The sequence below is a fragment of the Tachypleus tridentatus genome, chromosome 1, assembly GCF_004210375.1.
Source record: "Tachypleus tridentatus isolate NWPU-2018 chromosome 1, ASM421037v1, whole genome shotgun sequence".
Classification (NCBI taxonomy): domain Eukaryota; kingdom Metazoa; phylum Arthropoda; class Merostomata; order Xiphosura; family Limulidae; genus Tachypleus; species Tachypleus tridentatus.
Window position 1 is genome coordinate 132653786 of NC_134825.1, and position 25444 is coordinate 132679229.

Sequence of the window (25444 nt, forward strand, 5' to 3'; positions counted from 1 at the left end):
GACATCTCTGAGTGACCGAACCATTGACACTGAAAACAGAGGGTTTAGAATGTATGGCCATATCCTGCAATTAAGATAACTTGCCTTGATGGTGGCAGGTGAACATGGTGATGCAAACATCAGAACAAGGATATTAGTCGGCATCATAATTCCATCTTTACGAGTGGAAATATGGTCATTGCAGAAACTCATTGAGTGGAGAAACTTGCAAGAATCTGACTCGGGGATGTTCTTCAAATCTCTCTCAACAATAACTCTTCATGATGAATTCAAAGTAGCATGAGGTGTAACATCAATAGGTATATCCCCAATTGCCTTTGAATTCAAGAGAAGTTCACTGTGTTGAGATGTGGATATTTCCATCAATAAGTCTTCAGATCGAAGCTTCTTTACTGACTTTGGAAAGCCAGGAAGTCCCTCCAGTCCCTTCTGAATAAAAAAGGGAGACATTTGCCCTAAAGGTTTCTCTGAAAGAGAATGTAGGATAAGAAAATGAGGTACAACAGGTGGCACAGATGTTGAAGATTGCTGCTCAGAAACTTCAAGACATGGTTGTTTACGTATTGACTCCTTTCACTATTTTATTTAAGTTCTTATTTGGAGGATCCATAATAATAATAAAAAAAAAATTCAGTGCCCACTTACCCCACCCACCATAGAACCTTACAAGGGAACACTACAATGTCAAACAAGAACACTGCAGCAGTGCCAGGATTTTGTGAGCACTATACCCAAACACCAGCATCAAATGCTATGTCCACAACACCTGTTGAAAACCAAGTAGAGCAGCCAACTGACCCAAGAGGGCTACCCCAAGGCTGCCCATCTACAGGAATTTGAGGCCAAAGTGGTGTGTTAGGGTTGGACTGCTAAACCACCAGGATCCTCTCCTCCCCTTCAAATGTTGCCATGCATGGCAAACAGGTGGGTGGATGTTTAGATCCCAGAGGAAGTAAACTGAAAGAACAGAACCTTCCCTGGGAGGTCCCCTCACCATGTACCAGAATCCACACCAAGGGGGAGATTAAGTAAATTTAAGAAAAAGATCAAAAAGTATATGAATAATAAGGGCTGAATTTAAGATTTAAAAAAACATTTGTTAATAGTTTGAGCAGCTGGAACAGTCAAGACAGACCAATACATCCCACATTGTCCTGAAACTTAAGTCGATTGATTTGCCATTTTTGCTCAGACCATTCAGCCCAAAGTATCTTTTATACCAGAGGTGTTACAGAATTAATTCACTTGGGTTTAACACCGCACAATAACCAAGACACCTGAATGAATCTAATGGCTATAAAAAAACTATATACATCTTACCTAATATGTAAGCAGTCTTGGTAAGTTATCTAACTCAATTATTTTAAATACAAAGCAACGCCTTTATTTTTATTAACTGTGCATTCAAGTATAAAATACCACAACTGAAAAATAGGTTTTCTATGCAAAGCACAAGTTTTTTTTTTTCTCCTAGTCTAAATTAATTTGAAATACTGGAAGCAAGTAACACTTATTCATGGACTTAAAATATTTCCATCCAATTATGAATACTTACTATTTTATTATTAATTACTGGTAATATTTCACAAGCAAAGTGATTACTTCGAGAATTTTACCTTATCCAGAGCTCCAAATAGATAGTGTATCACTTTATAAAGAAATAAAATGGTTCAACTTACACACTCAGTATCTGCAACTAATATTCGTGTTTAGCTAGATAATAAACCAATCAATTTTCTGTCTGGAGAGAAGAAAAACACTATCAATAAACAGTACAGAATATATAAAATACATAAGCCCAACTCCTTGCACTGTGCCTAACGATGCATGATATGCTAAGCAAACATCATTGATTACATTTATAATTAGTTGCCAAGTTCATTAACCTTTTTTTTTTAGTTTCACAAAAGATCAATAATGTAGGCATATGTTACAGTTTATCTTCATAAAAAACATATTTTGAGAGTTGCAGGTATAATAGCTTGGCATATTTCTTTGGTGCCAGTAAACTACTGACTGGTGCAATGGTAATTAAATGAAGCACACCTCATATGCAGTTTGTTGAATTATGGGATTCAGACAAGCAAAAGTCTTCAGCTAAGACATGCATCTTGTTAAGAATGTCTGTACAACTACTTATATTCATCTTCAGGGTAGTAAAGATGCAGTATATAATAAACACCAAGATGAAATCATCTATGAACACGTGGAAAGAACTTTATTAAAAATAAAAGAATCACTGTTTTTTTAAGTGTTGCTTACTGAAGCAAAAACTATGGATTTGAAACTCTGTGTGAGCTTCAGAAAAGGGAGTCCCACCCATTAACATATTTAACCCTATTATGGCATGTTCATGTATTTTATAGGACATTGTAACCATAGTGGTATACAGACTAACTCTGAAAGTATTTACTGTATCTTCACAAAATTTGGCAAGTTTCCAGTAAAGTTTAAGTCTTTCATAAAAAAAATCAAAATTTTTACTAAAACTTTCTGCTTAATAATATAGTCATGTGAGAAAGTTAGGATACCCTATGAAAGCCTGTGTATTTGTGTAACATTTTTGGATATATAGATATTTAATCTCAATTTCAACAATACTGAGAGATTATAGGAATATAGCTAAACAATTAAAACTGAAGAAAAGACTTAAGATCTTCTGTATATGTGATTCTACAAAAATGCATATTCTAACTGAGGAAAAAGTTAGGACACCATACCCCCTAATAGCTAGTATTACCCCCTTTGGCTGAAATAACTGCAGTGAGACACTTCTTGTTACCCACAGCATCTCAATGGGATTAAGATCTGGGCTTTGACTCTGCCATTCCAAGACTCTCCATTTCTTAGTTTTCAGTCAGTCCTTGGTGGATTTATTGGTATGTTTTGGGTCACTGTTGTGTTGCGGGGTCCAGTTCCGCTTCAGCTTTAATTTTTGTACAGATGATCTCGCATGATCCTCAAGCACCCTCTGATACACAGTAGAATTCATGGTGGATTCTATGATTATGAGCTGTCCAGGTCATGCTGCAGCAAAGCAGCCCCAAACCATGACACTTCCACCTCCATGCTTCACAGTTGGTATGAGGTTCTTTTCCTGGAATGCTGTATTTGGTTTATGCCAAACATGTCCTCTGTTCTGGTGTCCAAATAATTCAAATTTGGACTCATCTGTCCTAAGAACATTATTTCTGAAGTCCTGGTCTTTGTCTACATTCTCTCTGGCAAACTTCAGTCTGGCCTTGATGTTTCTCTTAGAGAGTAAAGATTTCCTCCTTGCACACCTCCCATGCAAGTTAAACTTGTGCAGTCTCTTTATGATTGTAGAGGCAGCACTTTCACATCAACAGTAGCCAGAGCCTGCTGTAGGTCCTGTGATGACATGTTAGGGTATTTGAAGACCTCTTTTAGCACCTGGCAGTCTGCTCCCGGGGTGCACTTGCTTGGACAACCAGACCTGGGCATGTTGGCAGTTGTTTTGAAAGCCCTCCACTTGTTCACTATTTTCCAGACAGTGAAACAGCTGATTTCAAAGTCTTTTGGGATCTTTTTAAATCCCTTACCAGATTCATAAGCTGCTACAAATTTCTTTCTGAAGACCTCAGACAGCTCTTTTGCTCTCACCATGGTACTCACTCACTTCAACAGTCAGGAGCACACCAAACTAAATGTCTGAGGTTTAAACACAGGTACACCTGTGTGCGAGTTGAGCCATTTTAAATGGGAATAAATGTGGGGGTGTCCTAACTTTTTCCTCAGTTAGAATATGCATTTTTGTAAAATTACATATACAGAAGATCTTGAAAAGTCTTTTCTTCAGTTTTAATTGTTTAGTTATATTCCTATAATCTCTCAGTATTGTTAAAATTGAGATTAAATATCTGTATATCCAAAAATGTTACAAAAATACACAGGCTTTCATAGGGTGTCTTAACTTTTTCACGAGTAAGTCGGAATGTAAAGCAAATTTCATATTAAGATTAAGAATACTTTTCCTTTTACAAATTTTGTTTAAATAATCCATAAAAATCTCCTAAATAAACATTTTCCAGAAAAACTTTATGCTTTATCTGTTATTTTCTTTACCCTAGCTCTGTATGGATCATTAACCACCCAACAAACATTCCCACTCAAAAAAATCAATAAGTCTAAATTACACTTTTTATTGCCCCTTGGGACCATGTCTGAGCTACTTTCACTATAAAATTGGAAATTACTTAGCAAATATTCAGCTCATGTTACACCAATGAATTACATTACCCACAAGCTACTCACATGCGTGACTTGTGAAATTATATTTCTTTTACCTTACATAGAGTTTCCCATTTTTACAATAGTAAATAAAGAACACACATGGAAAACAGGAAATAAAACACAAGCTTGTTGTTTTACTGTCAATGACACTTAAATTTAATTATTTGAAAAATATACAGAAGGATATAGAATAACACAAAAAACAGACAATGTTCCATAACTATCAATTTTTCTGGCCTTCTAACTATGAGACAGCCATTTCAAATTCATCCAAGTTAGTCAATGTGTTTCTTGTGGGAACGAAGCTTGTACTGAAAGAATAATTGATTATCCTCCATACAAAAAAATCAAAATCAAAAACATCATTTGATATATTAAAAACTTAGCTTTATTAATTAAAAATATAGTACTAAACACAAGATAACTCAATGAAAAAAGGTCATTTATCTTAAGGGGAAATTCAGGATTTTAAACATATTGCCTTATAAAATTAAGAACTTTAAAAATTATACCAAAATTTAAAATATGAATAAAACTCACTAAAAACCCAATGACATCCACAGTTAAAGATGCCAGCAGTGCATTTTACAACCAACAAATTTTAATGTTACCACTTGCACACCTGGTCTTAAACCCCTTGCAAAATATCAGAACAAGTCTTTTTATATATATCAGACTGTTTATTATAAAGCAACAACAACACAAGTGTAGGCCTTACCACCGAGTCAAGACAGTAGGAACAAAGAAAGAAAAATAAAATTCTTACATGGTACTAGTGATACGTACAAGTTTATTTTAAATACTGAATCATATTTTTATTACAAACACAATATAAAATTGCTAATTTAAATGCTAAAGAATATAAAGATCACAAACTCAGTTCAAAATGCTAAGCCTACCTCATAAAAAACCATGCACTCACCATTCAACAGATGGTAACCATAACTTTTTGTGAATCAACTTCTTTCCTAAATATACAACATTCAGTGGTCACTTTATTGGGTACACCTACCCAATACTGGGTAGGGCTCCCTTTACTTCTAGAACAGCCTGAATTCTTCACAGGATGGATTAAACATAGTGCTAGAAACATTTCTTATGAATTTTGTCCATGCTTATTCAACAGCACCATACAATCCCTGCAGATTTGTCAGCCACACATTAAAACTATGAATCTTCGGTACCACCTCATCCCAAAGGTACTTTTACTGGACTGAGATCTGGTGACTGTGGAGGCCATTGGAGTACACTGAAGTAACTGTTGTGTTCATGGTACTAGCGTGAAATGGTGCATGCTTTGCAACATGGCACATTATCCTGCTGGAAGTAGCCACTGGAAAACAGATGGAATGTGGCATTCAAATGATGCTCAACTGTATTGAAGGCCCTAAATGTGTGCCAAGAAATCAAACTCCACACCAGCATGCATTGTTGAAACAAGGCAGGATGGATCCACAGATTCATATTGTTTACACCAAATTTTGAACCTACCATCTGAACAATGCAGCAAAAACTACCCAGTTCCAATTTAGTGATCCTGTGCTCACTGTAGCCTCATCTTCCTGTTCTTAGCTGACAGGAGCAGAGCCCAGTATGGTCTTCAAGGTTCAACAAGTTGTGTATTATTAATAATTTAAAAGTCCCAACCTTTTAGTATTAATTTAAAAGTTACTAAATTATTTGTAGTTAAAAATAAGGTCATTTGAAAACTTGTCACTATTTTATACAGATGCACACCTTGAGCCACATATAAAAACATGATAGTCACAGTAAACTATCACTTTACTGATGTTGTATTAATTAGTGCCTCTACCATATTGGGGACAGAAATGCTAAATTCAAGAAGTAAATTTTCCTGTTTTTAATTTTATTTATTTTTCATCTTTTTGAAATAATAGTCAGTGATGTCGAGAAACCCACTTGTTGAAAAATTTATATGCAAAACCGGCTCGTTTGGGTTGAGAAAATATATTACATAGAAGAGCGAACAACGTTTCGACCTTCTTCAGTCATCGTCAGGTTCACAAAGAAAGAGGTAACTGACTGGAAGCTGACCACATGTTTGAATGGGGTTGTGTAACTGTGTGTCGAAATGTAGAGGGCGGTATTAGATGTTTGAATATATAATTTTATTTATTTTATTATATTAATATAGGTATAAAGGCGTATAGGTATATAGGTCAAAACGTTGTTCGCTTTTCTATGTAAAATATTTTCTCAACCCAAACGAGCCGTTTTTGCATATAAATTTTTCATCTTTTTCTTATTATTATTTTAACTTGGGAGAGTAGTCACCTTTCCATAACTGTCTGTAGGCAGCAAAGGGCGATATAGATGTGGGATGTTGTGGGCTTGAGCACCCACATCTTGCTCTCCTAATTTCTAATCTTACGTGAGACTAGCAAATTGGAGGTTAAGACTGATAGACGGTGTATCCCACTGCAACATGGGTCCTACTTCTTCAGTCACCTCCAAAACCTAGGATAACATTTTATAATCTCACATTGTAGCTTGTACCCTAGAACCTAGTTAAAAATATGCAGGGTATTTTGTTTACGGCTTAAAGTTATGATAAAATACATGTATTTTGAGTACTTTTGTCAATATAGTAATTAACACAGATATACAAAATAGAATGATTTAAGCTACTATTGAAAAATAAGTCACATGCATCCCAAATAATTTTTTTCCAAAAGAGTTTTCTAATGCTTATTAAAAAAAGTCTTGATCACAATTAAGCACAATCCCTAAATAAAATGGTAGTTAGTATAATGAGCATCACCCATGCTTATACTGTAGAATCCAAACAATATTTTGTCACTTGCTTTGCTTATCCTACAATTTGCTAAACATGAAACAGTGACTGGAATAAAATGATACTGAAATTAACATTTTTAACTAGGTATTTACAGCTGAGGTTCAATTTGCTCATATATTGTTTTATAAGGAAAACAAACTAGAAAAAGGTTTAGATATCAAACATAAATGGCAGAATAAATACTAAAGTACAAGGAAAAACATTTTTCTTAGAGGGCACACATTCACTGTCTCTAAGTATTTTGGGATTGTGTTTTCATCAAATTTTTCTTCACACCATCATCAAGCAATACAATTTAGTATAAATAATTGAATATTATGCTACTATTTACAAAAATAAAATCTGAAATTTACTGAAAGACAAATTCTCTCTATATATACTTTTTTGTTTTTCAATTCACAAATGCAATTTTGCCTTCACAAGATTAAATGGCCCTGGCAGGTAAGGGGTTAATATGTCATATGATAAGACTGGAAAGTGTACCAGATTTACTTACAAGGCGACAACAATAGCTGCAACTGGATTTTTGCAAGTTAAAATTATATTTGACTAAGGAGAATATTACGTTGGCCATTTGTCTACCAAGATTTTATTACTGAGAAAAACTGCACATATGCTATACTATAGTAGTGAAATTTATAATATAAAACAAACAATTAAACCACAAATATCAGCAAACTACTCACACTGACAGTACTAAAAAGAATGAAGTAACTGCATTTCAATGTTTTAAATTCAACTTTCAGTTCACAATTTAAACTTATAAAAGTATAAAGCTACCCTCAGAAGGTATCAAAACAAATTTTAACATTACAAGCCCAGACACTTAACCACTAGGCCACCAAGGGAAAGTACCAAAGGTATATACTTAAGCTAGTAATTGGAATTTGCTACATATTCAAATCTGAAGTCAGCAAGCCCCTATTCAAAATCACTTAAAAATTCCAACATTTTCTCTAAATTCATGACTAGGAGCAACCAAAAAATTAACCAATGTTAATTTCTTAATAAAGTTTCACCACACTTTATTTATGTTAAGAAACCACATCTCATTTCATTTAGTCAGGTTATATAGCAAATCATATGAATGAAAAATGGATATTTTTTCACAGTATATACACACAAGTAGTTGGAAATCATTAAAAACATGTTTGATAAATTTATAAAACAAGAGACAAAAGCATTTGCCTATTTAACTTACTCAAGTTCATCCTTCATTGTTCCCCAATTGTGTGCTCCTCCACCTTCTTTCTTGTCAACTGGCTTTACACCACTTTTAAATGTCAAAAACTTTAGCTTTATATGCCATTATCATTAATAACAAAATTTAAAGTCATAAGAATTCATTTACCATTTTATACACAAAATTAGTTAGCCTTAAGATGTTCAAAAAAAAGGTATAATGTTTGTAAGTAAAATATTATGCATAATAGTAAATTATCCAAAGAATTATTTCCAGCTTACAACCATTACCAATTTATTGAAAATCTAATTTCAATAACTAAATTTGAAGCTTCCATACTTGATTACCAGAATTAAAACAGTGTTTAATACTAAAACATTAAAAACTTCTAGCTCACTGTTAAGGTACTTTCCGATTTCAAACCGAAATTTAATTATGTTAATGTCTTCACATATTCAAAGTATGTCAAATACAAAGTCAAAGGAGACAAATATGACAATGAAGTTACAGTAACTAAGTGAAGCTTACACTTCATTTACCTTACTTGTAAAAATAAGCAAAGTAAACTATAGTAGGCAATTTTGGGTCCATCAACAAATTACATAATTGACAACAATAACTAAGACATTTTATTCATATACTGCTAACTAAACACTTAAAATAATGTCAATAATAAATATTGATACAAAGTTATATTTTATACGTGTAAAGATTTAACAGGAAACCTAAATAGCTCGAATCTTATAATAAATGTAAGTAGATGCTAGTGTTAAGTTTTGTTTTAGTGGTCCATAAACCATGCCTGACTAAAAATATCCTAATGAGTTGAAAATTACACAGTACCCATGCAACTCGCACTAACTTACTGAAAGGCATAACATGCAAGCTACTGGTGTATATACTCCATAAAGATTACTTTTCTTTCATTATCTTACCTAATATGTCCATTTCCTACATTTTACTTACTTTCATAATAAATAATGAAAACAAATGAAAAAAATAAAAGGGACTTATATAGCAAGCATTGATATTTTTATTTTCAGTAAAGATTTATGTTATTTTCTTTACTGTAAGATATTTGATTCTCCAGGTTGTAGATAAGTAATCAAAAGTGCAACAAAAATAAAGTTTGCAAACAAATTAAAATGTATAGTACTGTTAGCACTGATCACAAAATTTCAAAGTACTTATGGTCAGAATTTACCCTTCTCACTCTTTCAAAATTATTTTTTGTAGTTAATTTATTTCTAGATGTCTTAGAAACTAGAAGAAACAAACAGTGTTGTTCATTAGTCCAGACACATTTTCCAAGTAAATCTCCTGAAAGTTTCTTCTAATCTTTTTAAAACCTATTTATTCTGTTCATTCTACTTTTAACAGATGAGGCAGAAACCAAATTACTATTCTTTTTTAGGTTTTTTTTCATACTTTGACACTTGACACTGTCAATATCAATTTGTTGGCAGTATTAGTTACAACAAGAATTGTCTAAAGCATTATAAACTGCTTATGCTATGGTTCTGTAGTAAGTATGAACTAATACAATAAGCTTAGGTACTTTAATGTTGGTCCTTAGGTAGACATTTCCTAGTCAGTTCAAATGACAACTCTGAAAACAGTGGCATAGGATTTATCAGCTTGCTTACACAGTACAGTAGTTGCAACAAGAATTATCTAAAGTACTGTATAAAAGTGAGAGACAATATTTATAATATGGCTCTGTACAAATCCAATACTGATTTAGTGTTTTATGGCACAAAGCAGCTAGGCTATCTGCACCAAACATCCAGTAAAAAGGTAAAACTACAGTAAATGTAGTAAAATTCATAAAAGGAGATGAAGGTAAAACACACAAATCCAATAAACTTGGGTGGTTGAAATTTAGTGATAATACAGGTGTAAAAGTGTTTATAAACCTTCTCTTTCTCATTTTACCATGCTTACACAGTAACCAGTGATTGCATAGTTTCCAATATTTTATAAGGCACAGTGAGGTATGGGTTACCATACATTATGTATATTAATGCTTACAAATAAATTAGTTTATATGCAAAAACGGCTCGTTTGGGTTGAGAAAATATTTTACATAGAAGAGCGAACAACGTTTCGACCTTCTTCGGTCATCGTCAGGTTCACAAAGAAAGGGGTAACTGACCGGAAGCTGACCACATGTTTGAAAGGGGTTGTGTAACTGTGTGTCGAAATGTAGAGGGCGGTATTAGATGTTTGAATATATAATTTTATTTATTTTATTATATTAATATAGGTATAAAGGCGTTCCTTTATATTGGTTTATTTTGGGTTTAAGTTGTTGTATAAGTAAGGCTTCTTTAATTTTGCATTTGTTTATGTTTGTTTCTTTATTTAGTATTTGAGTGTTTTCTATGGTTATGTTGTGTTTATTTGACTTGCAGTGTTCGTAAACGTGTGAAGTCGACTTTTATTATCTTTGAATCTGGTTTTCATTTTTCTACTTGTTTCTCCAATATAGAAGTCGTGGCAGTTATCACATTGTATTTTATAAATAATGTTAGTGTGGTGTTTGTCAGTGTAGTTTTTACATAGTATAGACCTCAGTTTTGTGCCTGGTTTTTGAATAAATTTGGTATTAACTGGAATGTCATATTTTGTTACTAATTTTTGCCAAATGTTGGTTGTTTGCTGATGTCAGAAATATATGGTATACAGCAGTATATGGTTTCGTGGTTTTTTGATTCATGAGCTGTATTTACTTTAGTTGGTTGAACCAACATATACAGCTGCGTACCATATATTCCCAACATTTGGCAAAAACTAGTAACAAAATATGACATTCCAGTTAATACCAAATTTATTCAAAAACCAGGCACAAAACTGAGGTCTATACTATGTAAAACTACACTGACAAACACCACACTAACATTATTTATAAAATACAATGTGATAACTGCCAATGACTTCTATATTGAGAAACAAGTAGAAAATGAAAACCAGATTCAAAGATCATAAAAGTCAACTTCACACGCCAACACTGCAAGTCAAATAAACACAACATAACCATAGAAAACACTCAAATACTAAATAAAGAAACAAACATAAACAAATGCAAAATTAAAGAAGCCTTACTTATACAACAACTTAAACCCAAAATAAACCAATATAAAGGAACGCCTTTATACCTATATTAATATAATAAAATAAATAAAATTATATATTCAAACATCTAATACCGCCCTCTACATTTCGACACACAGTTACACAACCCCTTTCAAACATGTGGTCAGCTTCCGGTCAGTTACCCCTTTCTTTGTGAACCTGACGATGACCGAAGAAGGTCAAACGTTGTTCGCTTCTTCTATGTAAAATATTTTCTCAACCCAAACGAGCCGGTTTTGCATATAAATTTCTCAACAAGTGGGTTTCTCGACATCACGAAATAAATTAGTTATTTTGCTTTAAATCAAAGTAAATACAAATATTCAAAAAACAATTATCTCTATTACATATGTTTTGAAGGTTTTTGCATGAGTTGTACTTAACCCCTGGCATAGCCTTGTTCACCTTCACATGCTGAATTACAAAACTTTTTTTGTAGACCTCGTATGCATATTTGATTATCAGAAAAAGTTTAAATTATATAACAAGAATTTGCAGTAATTTACTAGACTTCTAAATTATGTTGTATTTAGGTCTAAAAAAATTGAATTTCTGTTCAGGAAAAAGGGCAAACCACAATACTCCACTCTCTCCAACAATATAAGAGCTTTCAACTGGTTATAAACTTGTAGATAATAATGAAAAGAGGTAAAGATAAACAAGTCTACTAAAACAAAGTGTTGGGTGGAACCATTAAGGTGAATTTGATAAATGTTATGATATTACAGCAAATAGAAAAGGCGAGATGTTCTTATCTTGTATCGTAGTTTGCCAATATTGGAAATTTTAGTTTATAATTGGTATGAAACTATAGGTGTCGTATTGTGGGCATCATGTGACCAAATCCAGAAAATGATTTTTCTGTTTTATGTTAACATTTAATACTTATTTTCACATTAAGAAACCAGCTAATGTATAACAATAAAATTCAAAGTTATAATCTACAATTTGATGCAACATGTACAACAAAATTCTGAATATTTCTCCAGACATAATGTCCTGTGACCACCTACCCATTCTGATAAGATTAACAGAAAAATGTTTTCTACAAATTATAGAACTAGGTTCAGACTATTTAAAAATTACACCCTACAAGTAAACACACCAAAACATTCTTCAAAAGTGAACATAGATGAACTAAAAAGTCATTACCTGTACATAACTATCCACAATTGTACTAACCCTTTTAATCCAGATATCTTTTGCTGCACATAAAAGTTTGTCTTACATTCAAAACTTTATGAAACTATTTTCTGTTTATATTATACCAATTAATACAACATGAACATTTAGCTAATAATCCATATTTTAATAGTATACAAGTTTTATATTCTTAACTCTATAAGGAAATATTTAAATAATCCTGAACGTCTAGTGTCACACAGTAACATTTAAGTCATCTTCTCTATTTAATCCATCACCTCTTTACAATGTACAAAATTAGATAAATTGATTCATATGGAATTGTTATTGTTCAGACAAAATGTAATATTAATATTCAATTTTGCTTAGTTACAGAACTATAAATAGAAAATCAAACCCCTCCTACCACATCCTTTCTTTCAGGCTTCATTAATAGTTTTTTACTTTTGCATTTAAATGTGTTACCTATAAATCAATAGAATCTCAAAGGTTTTCCTCTATCAGATGATGTATTTTATGTGTTATGAACAGATAAGTGTCAATTTTACTAAGAAAACAAGTTTCACCCCCATTGGAAAGTTAACAGTCCTTATGCTTTGGTGCATGATTTAATTAAGTAAAAATTATTTAATGCATTAGCATACAATATGTAGGCTTAGATGTCTTCGATGGACAACAGCAAGAAAAAAAAAATGATTGGGAAAGTAATTTATTTCTTATTCTTTGTTTATTTATTATAAAACTAACTAAGATACAAAAATACAGATTTTAACTTAAGGTTAAATTAGGTAAAATAATAATGATAAAAATGGTTTGAGGCACACACTTAAGCAACACCTAGGTATTCTAATTTGATAACATCACTGGAGCTGCTCTTGTCCTAAGTAATTAACAACTTGTTGTGGTACAGATAGTAGTTATACAATGTTCAATGAGCAATATAGTAAAAGTTAATTATCAATAGATGTACATTGTTACAAGCTTAAACCAATGTAGTTTCATGTTGCAATTTGAAGTCATTCTGGGGGGGGGGAAGAAAAAATTATATTTTCCCCCCTTTTTTTGATGGCTAAGAGGTTGGTTAAATTAATCCCATTCTAACTTAGTGTAGAGAAAGTAACAGGTGAAATATAATGTTTTACTACAAAAATATTTTTTGAAATGAGGAAAAGTATTTTTGATTTTAACATTACTTTGCACACGTTTCTAAAACAATTCAAAACTACATTATTAAAAATGATTTTTTATGCGAAATATTTGTAATGTTAATTGAAAGACTGCCAAATTTTGTAAAGATATACACACTATATTGAAATTTAGGAGTTTAATCTATAGACTTTAACCAAGTATACAGAGGTCATGTGGCCAATCAAAAGACTGTGTTGAAAGAGTTAGTGGTTAATTACTATCTTCTAATGGTACATGAAGCAGAGTTTAAAGATAATTGTTTGATCCATAGCATCACCCACAGTCCATTTTTAGATGTGGCTAGTTTCTCCATAAAATGTCCTCCTAGAATTGTTAGAAAGCCAGAAAAATTGAGTTAAGGGGAATTGCCTGCTTTATATATGCATGTTAATATATTTCTGATGTATTATTTGATTAAAATTAGTTAAGGCACTACTACCATTAGTAGAAAATATGCAAGCTTAGGTATAATTGACCATCAACAGCAAGAAAAAAGAAGATTGGGCAAATAATGTACTTCTTGTTTTTCAGGTTTATTTGTTTCTTATTATTACAAAGGTGACAAATGTAAAAATTGGGATCTTTTCAGGTTAATTAAAGATTAGAGAAAATTAACAATATAATAAAAAATTTTCCCGACAAACACACGTGAGCAGCACACAGGTAATGTAATTCACAACTTATAATGGTGCAAACAGTAGTTAAAACATGGTTCAGAAAGCAATCAAAAGAGCAATACAACAATAAAATTTAATCATAAATAAATGTATACTATTATGAATTTAAAGCTACTTAAATAAACTAATGTAATTTATACGTATTTTGATTTTTTTGGTGGTTACAAATTTGGTCAAATTGTCCAATCACATTGAGACAGATTAGAGAAAACAGATAAAATAGTTTTACTGGAAAAAGTCTAAAATGTATTTAAAACATTTTAGAATTACACAAAGTATATCTGAGATTCCTGACGTGAGGAAAGGTATTTTTAACCTTGGCATGAAAATTGCTTAGCATACAGACTATTCAAAATAAATACTGAATATATTAGCGGTCAAATCATTTAGTTGATTAAAATTAGTTCACTAGAAATGATTTTGTATGCGAGAGACTTAATTACACCCTATATTCAAAATTAGAAATATTAAGTCTTTAAAGATGAAATGAATACAAAGAGATCATGTTGGTAACACTGACCAAGGTAGTGTTAGGAGAATTAATATAATTTCATTACTAAAATTCACCTTTTGTCACTCCCACTTTGTCTATCAAATTCCCGTTTACCCCTGCCATCTATGCCAATCCCACGTCCACGTCCTCCTCTGCCCCTGCCTCTACCACCTCCACGACCTCGCCTCATTCCAAATTCACCATCACCACAATCTCTAAAACAAAGAAAAATTAAAAACAAAAGAAATGTTTATATAAAAAGTTGTTTTTAACATCATTTTCTATTCCCTGTGCAAATTGTCTTAACAGAATAGCTAAAGTTGAATTTCAAAATTTAGAAGCATTCATCAAAATTAATTTTAAATATTTTATACTTTTCAACAGACATGTAATCTTTTTTGTTTCACAGAAACAAATCTACAATGCAAAAAGAAATTCCCACACAGTTATTTCACATATTACTATAAATGGTTATGAATGTTATAAAATGTTTACACTTATGATGTTGCAACGTGTGTGAATCTCAGATAGTGAACAGTATAAAAAACCTAAACTGATTGTTAAATTTTTTATAAATATAAAACTTTCAAACTTCTCTTTGAAAATTTAACTCCATCAAAACCAAACAAATTCATAATATAATTTATGCACTTCATTGTACATAAAGAGTACCAGATATGAATTTAAATTTCATAAACTTAGAAGTAATATTAAAAATTGGACTATTACTTAACCCCCCACTCCAAACTGGGTTTCTATCAATAAACCCAATTTTACCAAAGTTAACGAAGTGCCAAAATTAAAAGCTCAATCACCTATCTATTAAAAACTTGCTCAAATTTCAGAAATCTGCAGTTCTTTAAGGTCAAAATAAATTATTTTTCAGTGAAATTTTAGAAAAAAAAATGGAAATCAAGAATTTGTAATTAGAATTGTATATACTCAGTATACTCAGTTTAAGATTTTTTTAACAGAAGTTTTACTGTATCAATTATATTGTGTACTACTATATAACTGGTGCTTACTTAATATTATAGGCTCACAGTATCTTACACACATTCAATCTATTAATTACCACTACACATTCCACACAACTACATATGATCAGATTTAGTAAAAAATACAGTAAAGTGTACCTTATGTAAAACAAACATTCCCAACTGATTCAAAGTGCAATCTTATTACCCTGGAGAATTATTATCAACATTGTAGAATACAATGTAAATTGTTGTAAATTGATAAATTATACATTGTGTTCTCAGTGAAGAGATCAAGTCAGCTTATTTCTTTGCATGTGCTTTGTTGATTTACTTTCAGTAGATTTCTACTTTAACCACTAAGAGTAAAAAAAGAACATTTTAAATGTCTAGCAGTTCAAATTCTCAAGAGAAGTACTTGGAGACTTTGTGACCAATTATAATGAATTGTTTACTGACTAAAGAATCAAATATATTATTAGGGTAGAGATGATAAACAAAATACAATTTTACTGATAAATATTTTATATTTACAAGATTTGAGATTTTGGAGAATAAGAAGAGCATTTTTAAAATGAACTTAACAATTCACTTTGCATTTAAGACTAGTAAAAAAAAAGGTTGGCATATTTATGGACAAATATTTAGTAGAGATTTTAATTTTAATAAAATGATTTTATTTTGTATAGAAATGACAACACTGACAAGGTGCCAAATTTTGTGAAGATGTGCATACAGTAGAAGTTATAGTATAAAAATAACAAGAACAAAATAGTTATGAGGTTATTTCCTAGGACCGAGCTGTTAGTGAGAAAGTTAGTATTACATTTCTATTAAAAACACAAGTACTGCCTCATTTGGTTAACAGCCATAGACAATATGAAATTGATGTGAAAAAAGACAGTACAAGTAATTAAAATTTAACAAACACAAGCTTACCTTCCATCAACTTGGGGGAATGGAGCTTCTTTGTTTCTTCTGTTTTTTCTTTCTTCGTTTTCTTTATGATCATCATGGGGGATAAATCTGGTCTTATCTCCAGAGATCCTTGGAGGTGGTCTCTCTGTACAAACAAATATATTACAACCAAATTCCTTATGTTGAAGTACATGTTTAACAAACCCATCTTAATTTTTTGAAATGTCCAAATTTTTAGTTATTCTGTCAAATTTAAAATCCCTTTTCATTTTGTTTTAAACAACTGACAAGAGAATTGTCACATCCTCTCTTTTGAACACAACTACTAACATTTTACAATTTACTCTTGTGTTTCGGTGCCCACAAAAAGCCAAATAAATACAGTAAAAATACAGTACCACCATTTTTATTTACAACCAAATACAAGTGTTGAAATAAAAAGGTACATGTTGTATTATAATTTACAAATCAAATTTACTAGGTCACCAAACAAACATTTCATAACTATTGTCATACTACTTTCAAAAATATTAAATGTGAAAGGCACCATTAACAAGCAGTACAAGTGATTATAAAGATCAATATTAAGCTATCAATGACAAACCAGAATACAACACTGATAACCCAATATTTTGAACAACTTTCCAACATTATAATTCTAATTAAGGGTCAGTCTACATATCACAATAGTTCATTCCTCTTCTTAACAGTAATTTTGACATACAAATTAACCCTTTCAGTATGAGCTTGGTTCCAGGAACTAACTTCATAACCATCTTGTGCTCATTAGTTTGCATGCTATAACTGTTAACCCTTTAAGCAACAGGTCATGCATCAAAGGCCATATCTCATTTGTTGACTTGCATTCAAAATTTTAAACTATTTTATGAATTTATGTCAAGTTTAGAAACAAACTGTAGACTGTAATTCAAACTTTAATAAGTTTTCTTAAAAGTAAATAAAAGCACACATCTAAATGTAGATTTTAGTAAGTTATGTGGTTTGTTGAATGCAGCACTGTTTAAAACTAGATGTTTGTTGTGTCAAAATACAAAAAGTATACTTTTATACAAATTAGGAACTCAAATTATTAATACTGACAAGCTAAAATCTAAAGTAACCTCATTTTTATTTTGCTAAAATATGATTTATGTAATGAATCAAACAGTGGACCCTGCTCAACTCTTTCCATTTTTTTATAGTCTTATATACACTTACTTCAGTATATGACATGCAAGAAACCTGAGTGGTTCCCCCCTTCATTTTAATTTTTGAAAAAGACTTCCATGTTCTTTTGATCCAAGATTTCAATGAAGTATGTTGTGTCTTTAGTCTGCTCAAAGTTTCTTATTTTATAAATATAAATCTTAGTAAGCTTAATAAATTATAGTAGAACTTATGGTATCAGTAGTTATCTACAATTTTTTTTAGTTATTCAACTGTACATTTAATGCCTAAAATATTTTGTTTGATGTCCTCTATATGAGAAATTTTAAAAGGCTTAGCAACTTGTGTCCAGCAACAAAATAAAAAGGTTATAGCGAGGAGATAGTCCATCTTACTTCTTGATTTATTGTTCTATATTTTAAGAAAAATAAGCAATTTATTTCTAATATCTATATACACATATGTAATAGTAGATAGACACAAAGGTAAATATAGTAAAAATATACATGTTCATATATAGTAGTGATTATGCCACTTACATTAAACTTGTATTTTCATGTTATATGTTGTCATTTTAGCATGAAAAAAGCATAATTTATATTTCCCAATTTTTTTAATGATGGTTGACATCAACTGACAGACCCCACATAGGTAAGAGTACAGAAAATTATAAAATCTTACTGAAAAAATGTTTGAAATATATTTAGGTTTTAAGAGATTATGTAAATATCTGAGATTTCAGGGAAGAATATTTTGTTTTTAATCATAACAAGAAATTACTTTGCACTCAAAAACTAGTAATGAAAGAAACTCTTTTCAAACAAATCTTTAGCAAAAAAATGATTTTTTTCTGTACAAAAACTTGTACTCTTTACTAAAGGAGTACGGAATTCTTTGAAGGTACACATGCTGTATCACAAGTTATAGTGCAAATAACTAACATGCAAATGTGTAAACAGAATCGTGTATATTATACAGAGTCCACTGTGAAAGGTTTAAAATACAATAAGTGCACCTTCGTAAAATTTTGCAGATTATCAATAACCATTAAAAGCCTTTCATTTGTAGAAGGTATAAATTTTCATAAAGATTTTAAGTAATTGTTACCAATTTGCTCATGAATTATCTGTTTTGAATGTTTAATATCCATCTGGAAGTTAAAGATTCTGATAGAGCATTAAATTTTTTTTGTATGTTATTTTCTACATTGTATTCGTGCAGGTTAAGTCAACTTGACTGGCCTTGTAACCACCATAAAAAAGAAATTATGCTTTTTCCCATCTACAATGTCTTGTTATGTATTAAGGTTTGTCTCAGATGAACCTCCAAATTTTGATGTTGTTTCATGATTTTAAATAGCCCAAAATTTTAATTTAAGAGTTAAATAATAGGTTGATAAGAACAATTTTCTTTCTTAATACAAATATATTTTAAATATACAATGATCAATATAAATGTTTTAATGAACAAACAATACTGAGTCATCCATCTGGTCTGGAACTTAACATTTTACTGATGATTTACAATGAATGAATTAATTCTATGTTGATATACAAGCACAATTCACTTAACTGGAAGCCAGCTAGCTGTATTCTTGGCTAGCCTCACAAGGGTTTACAAGCTAGCTTTTCACCAAGGTGTCTAATGTCGTTGCAGAAATACTGATGTCTTAGTTAATTCTCCGACATTTAATAGTTTAATATTCAAAAACGTTCCTGGTCAAATAGTTTTCCAATTAATAAACATTACTCACAATTTTAGCTTTGGAGGTTTATAGCACAACCAAGAGTATTCTGAAAACAGTCTCTCTGCACATCAATTTATCAACTTTAGGCAAGATTCTTAAAAGTTCAGTTGGCAACAATGTAAAATGTTGATTCTGACACTTGAAAATCTTCTACAAATTTACAGATGCAGCAGGACATTAGCAATACAAGTTACATAATTTATTAAGTGAAATAAACATTAAAATAAGTATACAATATTAAATCCATTATACCTTCATCCTTATAGAATTTAACTGGTGTTACAATCTTTAACTAACATACACATATGCATTGTGAATATGAATAATACAGTATATAAATCAATATAAATAACCTTATTATCACAAAATTATATATTATGCGACAAAGTTTTAGTACCTTACATTCAAACTTTTATTGAACTACTTGTTATGCAACAGTATAAACTAGTAGCTAATAATCCATATTTTAATAGTATGGAAGTTTTATTCTTAATTGCACAAGGAAATATTTATATAATCCTGAACTTCTAGTGTCACACTAACATTTTCTCCAGTCATCTTTCCTAATTGGTTCCTATAGAATTGTCATTGTTCAAAGTATAATATCAAAATCCTTCAATTCTGCTTGGTTACAGTGCTATAAATAGGAAATCAAACCTGATCCTGTCACATCTTCTCTTTCAGACTTTGTTAATAGTTCTCTTTTAGATTTAATTATATAGTACCTATAATCAATAGAAAGTCCAGGTTTCCATCTATCAAATAACATTGTATTTGACAAGATAAGCACTAATTTCACTTGTAATACAACTTTCATTCCCACAGAAACCACAATGGTTCGTTACAGTAGTTAGAAAGCCAAAAACAATTAAGTCAGGGTAAATTATTATTGGTCTATATTGTTTGGAACACTAATTAAATAAGTTATTAATTGCAATACTACAAGCAGTATAAAAAAAAATTAGGGTTTACTCCCTCCAACAAATCAGAGCACGAAAAAAGACTGGATAAGTATTTTATTTCTTGTTTTTTATGTTTATTCTTTGTGTGTAATTCTAAAAGTAAAATGAAAAATACAAGTAAGTTAGTTAAATTAGATGAAGTAAAATAAATAACAATAAATGTTTCATAAGGCATGCATGCAAGCTGCTTGTGCTAGTCATTGTAATTCATTTATAATGTTATTTGACAGTGTAACATAGCTGCACATTCCAAGTGATTTATAACTTATAATGGCACAAACAGTAGCCAGTCACAGTTCAAAGAGCAATAAAACAAAATTTAATTATAAATAGATGTATACTGTTACAAACTCAAGAGCTAATTAGAATAAACAAATGTAGTTTCATATTACAATAGTCATTGTAGAAATTAAAATAAGGGTAATTTAGAACGTTTTGTTTTTCTTGGTGGTTACAAGGTTGGTCAAATTAACCAATACCATTCTGAGTTGGGGCAGAGAAAATAACAAAAACTATCAAATGTTATTGAACAAATGTTTGAAATGTACAAGTCTTAAAGATGACATTTTTGAGATAAAGGAAAATATTTTTAATGTTAGCATGAAAATTATTTTGCACAGACTATTCAAAGGAATTTATATATTCTTCAACAAATCTTCACTAAAAATACTTCCTTAAAAACATGATTTTTTGCATGTTAATATTAAATTAAATATTGACAAATTTTGGGGAGGTGTGTATTATATTGAATGTTAGAAGTTTTAAATCTAAAAAGACTAAATGAATGCAAAGAAGTCATGGTGATTGGTCATATAGAACAAGTCTGTGATGAGAACATTAACCAAAAAGATCAAATGTGTTCAAGACCCAAAACAAATCAACAATAAAGACTGATGGGGATCTTTGAAATATGGAATAGTTTTCAAAGGAGTAACAGGAATTTCCTGCTTAAGTTTTCCAACCAATTGATATGTGTGACAAATTTCACAAAATTGAAGAACAACTTGCCTAATATTTGGCCAAAAGAAATATCAATTTTTTTCACATTTTATTGACACCTAAATGACCTCCCATGGAGAGTTCATTGAAAACATTTTGATAGACTTCAGCCTAGTCCTCTGAAACTGTGTACATTTAGTGGTCACCATTTATTCATAAGCACAATTTTTGAAAAAGTAACCATTTGGAACTTTTTTCCAGTTCATCTGTTGGGAGTGTATATATAAATAGAAGAGACCTGTGGTTCTTTTTCTTGCTTGACAATAATTCTATTTCTAGCAAATACAACTTACCAGGCAAATCAGATCCCTCATGTCCATCATTCTCACTCCTCAGGGAATTATAAGTAGGACAGTTATTCACAAGATCCTCACTGGATCCATAAAATGTCAGACAAATCTATAATATAGTTCTCTGAAAATGTTTATAATTTGTTCATGGCTTAACATCTTAGCCCGAACATATGAGGGAAACGCCAGGATTTTCCTCCTCCTCGTCATCCTATGTAAAACAGTGATCGGTTTGCTGATCATCTTGGGCTCAACAACAACTTTTCTCCCAGCCATATTTTCCAACAATAAGGATTCATCCTTAATTGGCAGAGCAGGTCTTACTCCAACCACAACTAGTCCCAAAAACTAGGTCTGATGCTAAATAAATGGTATGAAGAGGAATATTAACAAAATCACCTTCAATATCCTGAGCAATAACAGACTCACCACTGAAAAAACAGCAAAAAGCAATATACCTTTATATAATAATAGCCAAGTTGCCCCAGTATCACTTAGAATACTTATGAGCATGGAATTGGGATTAGCAGTGTTATTTGTCAAACACACACAGAACCAGACAAAATGTCTAAATTCCTCCCTAACAATGACTTTTTACCAGTGACCAAATCTACATTAGGTGATTTTGTGAAACTATGCCTTTGTGTGGAGACAAATTGATTGTTTTGAAGTTTTATCCAGAAGATATCAAACTAGAAAAGTTGGATTTTTATAAGAATCCTCACCTTTAGTGGACTGAACAAGTACAGGTTTTTGCCAAGATGGTAAAAATTTCTTTTTATGAAAAGTGATCTTACGTGTTAAAGTGCAATTACTGGAAAAAGCAGTTGCTTTCAGTAGTGTTAACACTTTCATCCAAACAAGTTTTGATGTTGTCACTTGTGGAGCATTTAAATTTTACAATTTCACATCTTAATTTGTTAAAACTTGCCAACATGCATAATTACACCAAAATTCTCTTCCTATAGAAATTTCATACAATTTTATTTTGTTTGCACTAACCTCAAAACTTATGGCTACAAGCCTCCAATACTACTTTCTCCATGGTTCACAAGGAAAGAACTAATTCTATATCAATACACAGGTTCAATTCACTTGATAGAAGGCTGGCTGGCTAGCTAGCTCTATTCTTGGCTGACCTCATGTGGTTTACAAGCTAACTTTTCACACAGGAAGATACCTAATGTCCTTGTAGAAATTCTAACATCACGATTTAATGGTTTGTAATGTTTGAAATCTACAACTGTTTTTGGTCAAATATCTGTAGTTTTCTGATTAATGAGCATTAATCACAGTTCTAGCGTCCCAGACTTATAGTATACTACTATAGTAAACCAACAATAACCTAAAACTGTCTCTCTGCATAATTATTTATAAAATTTAAGCAAGGTTCTTAAAAGTTCAGTTGGCAATAGTGTAAAATGTATTTTTGTTTTTGTTTGTTTTTTTTACACACAAGAATCTTCTACAAGTTTAGAGAACAAGGAGGATTTTTGCAATATACATGTAAAAGAGTTACATACATTTTTAAATATATAAGCTGAAACAGCCATTAAAATGAATAATATTAAATCTATTACATGATAAATTATCACACAAATATTTAATCTCAACACTTTAAATCTCATGAAACTAAAATCAATACGTATTTATTTACCTTTCAGCCATGCTTGACTAACATTACAAAAGTTTCAACAATATGTTACACATGCACTTATATAATGGTATCAAGGAATATAAAATTGATCTTAAAGTGGTTTGTCTCAGCCATGTTCTAGTGGAGCAGTAGTTCATAATACAGTCACATTTTAGTTATAATACATTATCTATATATGTACATGTTAACTATTCACAAACAATTTCTTAAATTAAGTTTCATTAAAACATAAAACAGTAAAGAAAGAAGTACAGAAAACAATTTGAATACAAATTTTTTTAGGCTTTATATATGCACTTTCAAATAAAAATTATTACATCAGTACTACAGAATTCCACTGTAATTTATCAAGCTTAGCAACTACACTGCACTTTAGGTCTAAAACCATATGATTTTTTAAGCTCAACAATGGCTTACCAATTGGAATCTACTATCAAAAGAAAGTTTCCCTTGAATACCTTGCAGAAGCTTAGAAAACAACATAGTGGACAAACAAAGTGTATCTAAGAAAATATTTATAAAAATAAGAGGTAGGCAAGACCATCTTGCCTGATTCATTAAATATATTAATATCTCAGAAAACACACTTTGTACTTGGACCTCAGAAACAACTAATTTGTACCAAAGCTGCACTCAATATTACTAAATAACACAAAAATCAATATTTAGGACTCTTAATACTTCCTTTTAAAATAAGAAATTAATGTATATTACTAGAAATTAAAATATAATCTACAATTTGATACTGATAAAGTAACTGACCTAAATTTATAAAAATAGTAATTCAATAGAATTTTGAATGTAAGCCTACAAATGCAATGACATGGCCTTTGACCACAAAAAGACAATCAGATGCATTACACGTTGTGTTCTTATTCAATTCAATAAAGTTGTTAATGTTCATAAAATGTAGATATTAACTTATAACCATTCAGTTTTGAAAACAGCAGTACCGAGTTAGAAAAATCAGTATCATTTAACATTTAAACACAGACCACAGAACTGATAAGTACTTGGCCTAAAAACAAACAATATGAAACCAAACTAACACTAGAAATTTAAGGAACTAAGATCTTAAAAAAGAAAAAATATTTTCATACAAGGAGACACTGACATGGTAAACATAAAAGTATATTATTCCATTTTCTTATAAGTGTAAGTAGATCATGAAAATTTCATTTTTACCCTAGTTATAAGTACAAACATTAAATATTAATTTCCCTCTCTTATTGATGCACACAAATTGAATATCAGATATTCTTAAATCCCTCTCATGAAATATTTGGGAGACCAGCAACCACCACTTATAAGAAAATAAGCACAAGAAACAAAAAACTGAAATTATTTACATCCAACAATGATTATGTAACTTATGCAAGAATTAAAATTTCCAAAATCTTTTCTTGTATCACCACATTTACATACACACACACACAAGTCTGTGATATTATTTATGCACTATAAAGTGCATCACTTATGTAAAGTATAATATAGCAGATAAAAACAGCCACACAAAAGTTACAGTTAGTAGCAATTATATTTTATGTTTTGAGTCACTAATTTTGAAGACTACAATACAAAAGTACCAACATACTTGCTGCAAACAAGTTAAAATTCAATGTTATACTTATTGACTCACTTTATCATACATTCATGATTATATGAAATAAAACCAAGTCTAGTAAAGTACCTGTACTACAGCTGTTTATTTTCTAGTTCAAACAAATCCACATAATTCTGCAATAAAATATATACACCGTAAAGAGTCGAAACATTAGTACACTACTTCATCTATTAATGTAACGTAATAAACAAATTATCTTCAAAATATTCACA

The 25444-nt window shown here is 30.8% G+C and overlaps 1 protein-coding gene across 4 annotated transcripts in view; it reads right to left on the reverse strand.

The window, feature by feature from the left end:
* Positions 1 to 25444, reverse strand: part of LOC143224648 (uncharacterized) — a 42713-nt gene that overhangs the window by 16739 nt on the left and 530 nt on the right. For 2 of the 4 annotated variants that reach the window (XM_076452791.1, XM_076452782.1), the window contains exons 2-4: positions 16808 to 16931; positions 14966 to 15106; positions 8274 to 8345 (exon numbers count right to left, since the gene is read on the reverse strand). In XM_076452791.1, coding sequence (XP_076308906.1) covers positions 8274 to 8345; positions 14966 to 15106; positions 16808 to 16931 — 337 coding nt within the window. The remainder of the gene's footprint in view (positions 1 to 8273; positions 8346 to 14965; positions 15107 to 16807; positions 16932 to 25444) is intronic. The other 2 variants (XM_076452808.1, XM_076452800.1) reach the window with 1 other exon arrangement.